Source organism: Diadema antillarum, unplaced genomic scaffold (genome assembly GCF_040938485.1).
Source record: "Diadema antillarum isolate AM-2024a unplaced genomic scaffold, OU_Dant_1.0 seq00000187_RagTag, whole genome shotgun sequence".
NCBI lineage: Eukaryota > Metazoa > Echinodermata > Echinoidea > Diadematoida > Diadematidae > Diadema > Diadema antillarum.
In genome coordinates, this window is record NW_027271251.1 from 607,419 (window position 1) to 619,492 (window position 12,074).

Sequence of the window (12,074 nt, forward strand, 5' to 3'; positions counted from 1 at the left end):
AAGGTGATCCTAATAAAAGGTAGGTCCCACATTTGATAAGGATCTCTTTGTTTTGGCTAACTCAGCCATTTCAAAACCCTTCATCAAACAAACTTTGAATTCCTCTCAGAATTATGTGCTCTCACATATTTTATAAGAGGATTCTCATCTCAAAAAAATGATCATCAAAAAATGTTAGAAACCTGTACTCCCATCCCATCCCAAACTTTACCATCCCTTTAAAAGGTGTCGAAGTCTCTCCTTGTGTACATCATGGGTCAGTCTGTTGGGAGCCATGGGTTGGCTGAACTCAGTAACATGATTGAAAAACACTGGCGCATGCCTCAAGATCTTGTAAGAATCCATAACACAATAACAAAAGCTGAAGCAAGAGGTGATTGCCATGATCAAGCCACAAACAATATTATTAATCTCCTGTGGCCCGTTGCATAAAAGTTACTATTATGGTAACTGTGCCATCCAATGGTAACTTCCGTGGAATTCTTGATTTTGATTGGCTGTTGAGTATTGTTGCCATGGTAGTTACCATTGGATGGCAAAGTTACCATAATAGTGACTTTTATGCAACAGGCCCCTGGATGTTTATGCCAATCCAAGCCAAGTGCAGGTGTTATATGATACAGAGAGAAGATTCATTCATTTGATAAATGCTATGAAAAGGTTCACATATTTTCACAAAAGAGTTTATGTATTCAAAGTCCATAGGATTGTATATGAAACATATTAGAAAAAAAGATCAGAGATTAATAAAGTTGATGATTATTGCTTCCCCCTTGGGCAAATCATAATCACCAAGTTATGAATTCCTGATTCAAAAGAAAAAAAGATAGGGATTAATTGCTTGGTGATTATGGCTTCCCTTTCAGGCAAATCATCACTGTTGAAATTTTTGCACATTTCACGCAACCAAAAGCTAGTGCGAAAATGAAAGTATGCAAATATTTTTGCTTGTTGATATGTACCACTACTAAATATCTTGATTCTGTGGAATTAAAAACATGCAAAATTCATCTTACCCCGTCCAGTGGGAAAAATTATTCGCGCAAAAATGTCCACTTTTACAGTATTTCTATTGTATAACAAGTCAAGTTTAATGTGAAAAATTTGTCTTCCTAAGATTCAATTTTTAAAGGGAAATGCAAGTGTATGTGATTGTTAGTGTTGTCACTAGTTCATGAAATTATGTGAAATCACAGAAATTACATGAGTATTATGGTTGTTTTTGTCTGATTTTGATAGAAGTTTTCATCATTGTGTAAAATGTTGTTTTATGTTAGTCATGTTACAGCATTACCTTTTCTGCAACTATATGTCTTTGTGTGTGTTTGTTTGTGTGTGTGTGTGTGTGTGTGTGTGTTTTGCTTGCATTCACCTGTGCTTCTGCATTTACCGTTCTGTCATCTTCCATCTGTAGTTCCTTCCTGATATGAATGATAATATGTAAATTTTTCTAGGTTTGATCCGCTGCATGGCCATTAGTCCAGATGGGTACACACTGGGTGTGGGGCTCTCCTCGGGTGTGCTGTCTATGGTGGACCTAAGGACTGGACTTCTACTGGGAGGATGGCAAGCTCACATGGGTGAGATCTACCAGGTGAGGCACAGTGTGCAGCTCTTTAACCCGTTGAGGTCGGTTTGATTTTACACAGCACGCATTTCTCGTAGACACTTGCCCAGGTATACTTGGGACTCATCCTCAACGGGTTATGGTTGTGTTGCTTCTGTGGTATTAAGGATGGTGGATTGATTTTTTTTTTTTTTTTAAACCAGGATGTGGCATCTGTATGCCCTTATGCTGGACACTTTTGTAACAATGCTGTATGGATTGGTACCTTTGCTAGGTACCCACCTGAAACTGTGGTTGAATGTAGCATAATGTGTACCATAGAGTAGGCAGCTGGATTGCAAGACTTCCCCCAGGGTATGGAGTGAATGCACTGAAGATTTAGGAGTCATTCACAATGCACGTACCGGTAGTTATAAGATGCAGCACTTTGTAATAATGTTGTTGTTGTTGTAGTAGTTGTGACTTTTTTATCATTATTGTTGTTGCCATTGTTATCATTATTATTATTATCATCATCAGAAGTACATAATAGTAGTAGTAGGAGTAGCAGTAGTGGACATGTTTTGTTATCAATTTATTGCATCTACTTGTGCTAAAAAATAGTGATGCGAGAACAAATGTCATGTGTTCATGTCTGTATGATAGCTCACTCTGACCAAGGAGGTGTGTGAAACCTTGGCCTGGTTCTGGAGACTTTTTATGATCGTGTGTGTGTGTATATGTGTGTGTGTGTGTGTGTATGTGTGTGTGTCCATTGTATCTCATCAGCCATATTTCAGAATTTGTGGTTCGTTTTTTTTTCTCCGGCAGATCAAAGCCCATGCAAATCACACATTCCTGACAACATCTGTGGACCACAGCATGATACTGTGGCGAGAAGATAGTACCAAGATCTGCAACTTTAGAGGTATGAACTCTCTTAACTGCTTCCTTCTCAACAGTGATCACAAAAACAAAAGTTAGTGCTGTGGTTCAGGTGAGCCATTGGGTCATTTCAAGTTCAGTGCTCTTGCTGGTACATACATGTATTAGTGCTATCTCAACACAAGCACTAACAATTATCCTTAACTTGAAATCAATGTGTGTCAAAATCATGATGCAGTTCCGGTTCCCGGACAAACCCAGGACTACTATGGCCCAGTTACATGCATCCGTGCACTCATATAAATTATAATTACTCATTACAATAGTAAAGGTGGCCTAGTTTGACAACTGAGATGATAACAATTTGGAGTGGGGCCCAGTGTTGAAGTTGACATTTAAATCTTTTATTCTACAATTTTGATACCACATTTGAGTGTTGTCAAACTAAAAGGGAATCATCCTCTGGGGGGCAGATATACAAAGATATTCAAATAATGTGAGAAAACCCAGTGGGCCCCAAAGGGCACCAAACTGTAAATTTCAGATGTCATCTTCTGCAATGGCAAAAGAAGTAAGCAAGTCACATGTATTCAGAATTTACTGTAAAGTTATTTATGGTGGTGATGGTGGTAACCCAACTGGGCCAGCCCTAAAGGCACTTAAAGCTTGCACAGACTATGGTAAGGGCCCATTGGTTAAAATTAATGTGTCATGTTTTCTTGAAAAAAAGATGATTCAATTATAGTTCCATCTTCAACAGAAAACCTGCATGTTGAATGCTTGGATGGGATCATTTTTATGTATGTTGGATGAAAGTTGCTTATTAACCACCATACTACAGAATGTACCTATATGATGCCATGACAATATTCGTGCACAGTAAAATGCAAAGTAGCTGTCAGGGTCTCCTCTGCATTGACATGCCAATTATTAATTCCATTAATCATGATTTAATGTAATTTTTTCTTTTTTTGAAACTGAAGTAAAAATGCTGATGAGTCACTTTTCCATTGCACCACAGGACCTGCTGAACCAGTGCATTGCATTTATCTGGCCGATGAGCAGGTGCTGTCAGCTACTGTAGGGAATCGCATCGGTATCCATACAGCCATCAATGCTCAAGTAAGTCATCTCACCACAAGTATTACAAATGCATGTATATGTATGGAAGGGTTAGTGTGTAGGGTTTTTAAAATATTGTTGTATTCTTTGGCCATATTTTGTATATCGTTTTTGGATCCAATTCAGCATTCACAAGAAAAACATACAAAACTAGAAAAGCGCTGGCATAGGGCGCATACCTCCGCCAAGCAGCTCATACACACATGCTGGAAATCGCCTAATTTCCTAGTAGAGAAGCCATTTGTTTACGTCATGAGCTTCCAGCTCTTCCCAAGCAGAGCACGTGCTTTACTGTGCATATGCAAACCTCAAATACAATGTATGTGCAGCTTGAACTCTCAAGTTCACTGACCCTGTCTGCGAGCAATTTTTTTTCATTCTTCAAAAATCCATTAAAATTCCCAAATCACTACGAAATTTAATCATGTGTTCATTGTGTCATTATCAACTTTTAGTGAAAGTGTCAGTGAAATCCGTTTGCAACTTTTTGAGTTATTTTGCAAACAGACAAACCAACACATTTTCATATGTTTTTTATGTGAACTTGTGTCTGGAAAGTTTTACTTTTCCTTCATTCGACTTAAGTAGACTATCACAGAACTTATGCAGTTGAGTAGTATGGCAACACAAGTCATGATTTCAAAGTTGTCCTGTAATACAACTTACCTCACTTACATGTCCCTTGTGGATGATGTAGTTTTTGTTGTTTTGTTTCTTTTTGAATTATCAATGTCTGCAGCTGTTGAAGAGATACAAGTACAATTTCATGAATATGTTGAAATATTGTATCATTATATTCTATGTCTTATCCGCTACAACTATTGTTTCCCTGTTTCCAATGCAGGCTAGTTATTCCAGCAGCAAGCTCCGCCCAGACACATTCAGGGGAGCGATTAGCGCCCTCTCTGTCCTGCCAGTGAGCAAGCTTCTCCTCGTGGCTTCAGATAATGGGAGTGTCTTCCTGCTGGCATGAAGGGTCCTCTCCTTAGACGTCATCATTAGGCTGCTTTAGGTCTGCAACAGTAATCCTACAATGCACCTATTAGGCAAAAAAAAAAAAAAAAAAAAAAAGGTCTGCTCATATGCAAGACAGCAGTTCCCAGTCAATCTGGCATTGTCCAGTCTTTTTACAATGGTTCTGGGCCACTTTACCATCTGCTCACAATCACAATGCAATGTTGATATGCAAAGTTAATTCCAAAACCAGGTAGGCTTAAATATTCTCTTGCCAGGACATGGAAGAATAGTGAAAGTTTTTATGGAGCCTTCTGCAGAGTCAGGGAGATAGGGCAGCTGTGGTGTGATAATGGCTCCTGGAAAACGAGATTTGGGGGTGGGGGGAATATCAATGGCAAGACTCCTATTGACAGTACCATGACATTTCTTATTAGTTTCGGACACCATAAATAGCAACATGCATTTAGGAACTTGAGCATTATTTCATTAGGTCACATGAAATTCTTGCAGTTATTTGCTTGATTTACACCTTGAAGTTGTTCAATTTTGCAGCAAATCGATATCAATTGCAAATATGAATACCGGTATGTGAATGTCAAGTCATTGCAAAATGTTATCATTTTATATACATGTATTTAGCTTGTTAGACTGATTTAAGGGAATTTTAAAATGTAATATTGAAATCTTATTACTTCATGTAAGCAAGCAAGCAAGCAAGCAACCAAAACTTGCTTCAAACGGTCATCATGACATAATTCTTGGGTTTTTTTTGATTGCACCGAGGCTGTTCTGATTACCGTATGACCTGTACATTATGCATGAATAGCCATATTGGGTAATGATAATAGTCTATAGACATCTGTACTTAGCTTTGTAATTCACAAACTTTGAATTATCTACAAAATAAACTATATCCTGTAATTTCACAATGAGCAAATTTCTACATTTAACATGTCATATTCTGAATTCGAATGCTACACACGTGTACATAGATATTTATTAAGAATGAGATCTGTGTTGTTGTTTTTTTGTTGAGTGAATTTACATTTGTCTTCTGCACATTGGAAAATAAAACCTTTACTGGGGGTGAGTGTTGTCTGCTCGAGATTTTGCAGCTGTTGGAATTGTAGGCTAGCTATGCAGAATATTTTATTATAAACAGTGTGCTAAAGATTGAGTTGCTTTTTCTATATTTCACTCAGAGCAAGCATTGTGTCGCACCAAGGAAACAATAACTTTATATGAATCGGGCACTGAATTTATAAGATCACTTGAGAATAAAATATACCATGTGTAGGAATGTGTCGGTGAACCAGAGGTGGAAAGCAACCCATCATTGAATAGTCCAGAGAATCAGTGTTAATTTCATAGCCCTATTATCACAAATGTTGTGTAATGTGCAATGTTATGTGGACAAAGGAGAACAGCCTCCTTTGTCAGTAGACTTGTGGAACAACTTGTAGAAAACTTCCATGTGTGTGTTGTTCAGAAAAAGTCGGTTAGTTTTCGTAGATGTGATAATGCTATACTAGTAGGCTCTTTTAGGTTGTTTCTGTACTTATATGACCCACGATCTGTTCTTGGCAAAAGAAAAATAAAAACAACAAAGGGAAAATATTGTTTTCTTTGCTGGTATGAGCTAGCAAGGATTTCAAGGGGAATTCCAGACAATTTTCATAATTTCATATCATGCAGTACATAAATTGACAGCTCCATGTATAGATTTATGGAATTTATTGTGGTCCTTGATCAGAGATACCTATATTTTGAAGAAAAAAAAATAAACTCAACAAATTACACTGAACAAGGATGATGACATAGAGGCTCACTTATTTCAAAAATGTAGCAAAGTAATACCATTACAATACAGCTTGCTTAACAAGTTCACCTGTGTGGAATTTATGCATGCTTTTTTTCTTTTGTTCTGCTTTCGTGAGCCCCAACTCATGTATGCCTATGGTGAGGCTACTATGTGATCATCCTTGTTCATTATGATTTGTTCATAACTTTCAAAACATTCTTATTCCTCGGCCCAATCACTAACGCTGTAACCAGTATAACCAATTGGTAGAACTTATTCAAATGCAAGTCTGAAATTCATGCCGTCTCCTTTAACTTTGGGGGTGCATGGCTTCGTATGCACCTATCTTATAAAAAGACGCAGCTGAAGTTGCAAGAAGTATTGATGGATAATTGTGAGTCAAAGATGATCTGTTGTGGGCGATGATTACCGATACTGTATACGCAGAATATTTCACAATTTTTTTATTTTTGCATATTTTGTGAGTCAGGTGCTATTTGCAAATTTAAAGACACACGAAAAATATTGACTCCAATCCCAAGATGAATGTGACATGCAGGCATACATTTCTTCATTCAGCGCTGTACTCCACGATCGCAAATTCAACCACTCGCGAAATCGTGAGGAAGTCCTGATTCGTGGAAAATTAGACTCCCTAGATATATGGCGTATACAGTATATTATCCTGACTTTTTTTTTTTTAGGATTTAATTTTACTTCTTTCCAATGTGATTTTATCCTGTGCTGTATATTCTGTGATAAAGCTTCACAATATGATTAAACAAAAAGGAGGTAATTAAATTGAAAGAAAAGCATGTTCTTCTGCCCTTCATTTTCTTAGTGCTTTTCCCTGTCAATTTCCATTTCAATGCTGTGTAAGATCTGGTACAGCACTCTCTGCTTAATCAGGCACTGTCTGGCAGGGCATTTCTTACCTGATTCAGCGGAGTACCTGATTAGCTGGAGAGCACGTTTCATTCTCGTCACAGCGACAACACACTAATTGTATGCACCTATCTGCACCACATTACAGTATGCGCAGTATGTCACTGCAGCTACAGCTCATTCAGAGTTTCATAATAGCCTTCGCAGAAACCCCAATTTCTCTTGTAATGGTTTCAAGGAAAATGACATACAAACCTTAAGGAATTATGATGTTTTACTGTCTCTTCTTGATGACCAACTGCAAAGGATACCGATAATCGGTTATATGTCTAGGCACTACTTGCATGAGTGCAGACTAGCCATTCATGGAAGTATATGATGTACATTGCACAAGTCGTATCAACATGACATTGTATATCTTTCATGCAGCCATAACTTCTGTTGTCCGATTACAAGTTCACTTTGTCATGAACAATTCAAACAAAGCTTACTCAATATTCTTTGTTTTATCGAGAACTACCCAAAGCTGGCAAGACACCTGTAACGATTAGTGTGTCACTGTGTGTATATAGTTCATTCAGTGTGTCTGTGGTGCTGGTGCAAAGGTCTTTGTGTATACTTCTAGTGATGCGGCAAATGGATCGCTCAAGGCACATTTATCATGAACCATAGCCTTTTATCTTTTTTCAGCACCTCACAATTTCTTCAGAATTTATCTTGTATATTCACACACATTTTAAAGACATTCTGCAGGAAACAATGAGTTAAGATTAAGCTTACTGTAAAAGTGGATATTTTCACGCGACTAATTTTTCGCGCTTGGCCGGGTAAGAAGAGTTTCGCGTGTTTTTAAATCCGCGGAATCAAGACATCACGCACAGGAACATATGGCAAGCAAAAATATTCGCGTGCTTTTATTTTCGCGCTAGTTTCTGGTTGCGCGAAATTCGTGAAAATTTCCACTTTTACAGTATCTGGAAAGTTTCTACCCGCGTGTAACCAAAATGTCTATCTCATTATGCGGTAACTGTAACATGCATTGGAACCAATTGTGCGAAGACCACTGTACTTTCTGCTCTGTCAGTGAGACTGCATTAGGTGAAGAAAAGGGCTTCGGGGGTATAATTAATACTTGTACAATCGTGTGTGTGTGTGTGTGAGTGTGTTTCCTTAATGCAGTTCCATATTTGCCAATATGTATCTGCATTTTGATTCCGTTAATGTATATCTTGATCCAGATTCATGGCATACATGTACAATTATTCTCCACAACTCTTACACACAAACACACACATAAAACAGGTGGATACATTTGTACTTGGAATGCTTATACCACAACAGTGATGGGTCACAGGCATGATGATCAACATAAACACAAGGCCAAGGGATGAAATGTAACCTCGTGTTCATTGACACTTTTGTCTCTGTGCAGCAAACATCATAGGAACAACATGTCCTGAGATTTGTTACCGGTACGGTACGTGTAGTATCAAGGGTTTCCAGGTAAAACAGTCATTACACCAATCATCCTTACTCGTTCACAATTTACAAGGACTGGGGGAAAATGATCGACCTCCTATAAAGCAAGCTTTGAGGATTCAAGATGCGCGAATTTGAGGTTTGCATATTGTCATGAATGTATATACATACATGTATACGTTTTGTATGTGTGCACGTCTACGGATTGACCAGATTAGTGGAAAGTTTTCAATTGGTATACATGGTAGCTACATGTATAGTCCATGCATGTGAAAACAAAGAGCTCACCAGATCCAGAATGTTCTAGGAAGTGCCTCCATAATATGTTTGGCTACTGATGAAATGCAGTAGAACATGCTTTATGTTCAAGCACAATTCCCTTTACCCAGATGTCTACATGTAGTTGTGTTTATAGTCATCCCTTAGTATGTGTTGTGTATGATACACAGGTGGTCCGTTTGTAACAATTATGTCCTGCAAATAAATAGACAGTGCATTGGGGTGTGAAAGTAGCTGAAACTCATGGGTTATGTAGCCCTAGGTTGGAGGTAATTACAGAACATTCAAGAAAGGTTGAAGGGACTTATAGAAGCCACAGAAATTATATGAAGTAGGCGGTCCGCGGAGTACCCGACACCTTTGATCTGAGAATTACGTCACTTCTGACTCTCAAGCAACTTGTTTGTCAGTCCTGTGTTACCTCCTGACCTGCTATTTGTACAAATATACGGGTATTTTGTGGAGAAAAGGCCTGGGAGACATATTGCCTGTGGAGAGTTGTTTTGGCCTATGTTGGTGGCCGACTCCATTTTTTACGTACATGTGAACATTGCTAATGTACATCAAAGCAGCGACTTGGTGATTTGCTGTATACTACTTGCTGGATTATCACTCACACATCGACTAGACGCGGTCATCGGGATTCACCACCTATTGCTGTGGATTAATACTATAGATTATATTAACCTGTGTCCATTGATTTATGTCTGAGTGTATCATACACATACATCTGTGTATGGAGGAACATTCATCTCTGCATCAAGGATCATTCGTCTGCTCATCAAACTATCTTTTGGATATTTCCAGGGGATTATGCATGCTCTGCTGCTTGAGGCTGAGGCACCACACAGCAGGAACATTGGGAAAATGGGCGACTTTCAGTATGCTTGTATGGATGGAAATGAGCTGCTTAGTGAAGGTCAGTGCTCTCTTGAGTGCTTTTCTAGTTAGCAACTGCACTACAGAGTTGTAAACACAATACACGACAGATGTATGCTGATACATATGTAAATGCTGAAAGTTAACAGACTCCTGGACAGAGACAGGGATGGACAAAAGGACGTACACACTCCAAGGAACCCACCACAAGCACCACAATTAGGTTCTCACAACGCACCCATCATCCAAGTTGGAACTGGTCACTGCATTGAAAGTTTGCACACACAAAAAAAAGGAGAAAAATGGCCAAGTCTTGCATGTAGGCGTGAACATGATACTCAAAACCTTTTGACCTCGGCATAATTATATTAACTTGGACAGCACTATAAAGTAGACTCCTGAAGTACGTTTGTCAAAACTTTACATTTGGCATGGATTAATGTCACTTGGGTTCGTTTGCCCTGGCGTGATGCGAGAAAAGAAATGAAATGTCTGATACTGTAAACGTTGATATTTTTGTGTGATTAATATTTCGCCCCGAGTGGCTCAAAAACACATTCGCAGGTTCTTCAATTTGTACTGCCCCAATTGTCAACCAATTCCAAATGTGCACAGAAAATTGTGAAGATACGCTATTTTCACAGGTTTTTTAATTCACGCAAGCCAGAAGTTAACGCGAAATACGTGAAAATCAATGTACTGCGAAAATGTTTGCATTACCAGTATTGCAGAACTCCTCAAGCAATCCCACAGATCAGGACACAAAACTTCATACCTCACTTTTACACACATGCACTCAGTATGCAAGTAAAAAACATTTTACACAACAAATTTATACAGTCTTGAACTTTTCTTTATACCAGGAAGCACTTATCATCCCCCACCACCTATTCCATTCTCATTTCCCAAAAACATGGATCCTGGAGTCAAAATAAAAAATAAGCAAAAAAAGAAAAAGAAAAAAAAAAAGAAAGCAGAAAACCACCAGTACAAAGCAACACAGAGCCAACACAGCTAGATGGAATGGAGTTACATATGTAATCTTTTATGCTGTCTTTTTAGAGAAATTCCTGTTAATGCATATATATATCACATGGAAATAACCAATGTTGATTTTTCATTAGTATGAGAACAAACCACCTGCAAAACTTCAAAAATGCTGCAATACAAACCAATGCTAATCAAAGCACTAACTGATAAATTAATTATGTCCAATCCTTAAGCAAAGCATGAAACATTTTCCCCTCCATGGAACAAAATATACCCAAGAAATGCTCTTTTGCTTGAGGTTTTATTTTTCAACAGGTTTGTTACCAGGCTAAAAACATTTGCAATTGCATTGTTTGATTGAAGCTACAGATCTTCAACACAATAACTATTCTTTATAATCAAATTAACTTTTTGTCTCAGTTACAGAAGCTACAAAATCGCAAAAGCCATGCTCAAAACAGTGTACATAACATAAAGACAAAAACTAACTTAGGTTTTGCATGTAAATTCTGAAGCCTTACCCATGAAATCTGATGCCAATGAAAATATATACATGTATCTCTACCAAATCTTTATGGTAAAATATGATTGAGCACATATCAGTTTTCAAAAAACGAAAAAAAAAAAAAGAATATCAAATATACAAAGATCCCCTATCAACAGCTTTCAGTGGAGGGGAAAAAGAAAAATCTGACTGGACTAATGTTTTTGTTAAAACTCAGTCAGCCACTACACCATAAATTTTCTCATGCATGAATGGATGAACAGATCATAGAGAAAGCTATTCTTATGCTGCAACCCAATATGCAAATCCTCCTTCGCAATCACAAAAGCAGAGCCGTCATATAAAAAGAAGTATTTTCTTCACCCCATCCGAACATCTCGAGGAAACAGTCATCTCATGAATAAGAATTTTACATCTCAATTAATCAACATGACTGTGCAGATTGGTGGGGGAATTCCACACCACCAGCATCATACCAAGGAGACCAAACACCATTGAGTTGGTCACCATCTGAAATGTAAATGCTTCATGAGGCCTAAAATTAACTACAAACACGCAGCCTTAATATCTGCAGCTTTCTTTTGATGCTATGCAAAGGAACATTTGTAATTTTCAGTTGAAGGAGACTGTATGACACAACTGGTCATAAGATGGTTTATTCACACAATCCAACATTACTGCATGCATCACTCACTTCGCCACCAAACATAGGGGAGCAACAATTCCAGTATTATTACTATGTATGT

The 12,074-nt window shown here is 38.0% G+C and overlaps 1 protein-coding gene across 1 annotated transcript in view; it reads left to right on the top strand.

Annotated features, from left to right (window-relative positions):
* Positions 1–4,614, top strand: part of LOC139728618 (WD repeat-containing protein 81-like) — a 29,493-nt gene extending 24,879 nt beyond the window's left edge. The window contains exons 22-25 of the mRNA XM_071639560.1: positions 1,455–1,594; positions 2,378–2,474; positions 3,453–3,553; positions 4,398–4,614. Coding sequence (XP_071495661.1) covers positions 1,455–1,594; positions 2,378–2,474; positions 3,453–3,553; positions 4,398–4,526 — 467 coding nt within the window. The 3' untranslated portion in view covers positions 4,527–4,614. The remainder of the gene's footprint in view (positions 1–1,454; positions 1,595–2,377; positions 2,475–3,452; positions 3,554–4,397) is intronic.
* Positions 4,615–12,074: the final 7,460 nt, after the last annotated feature.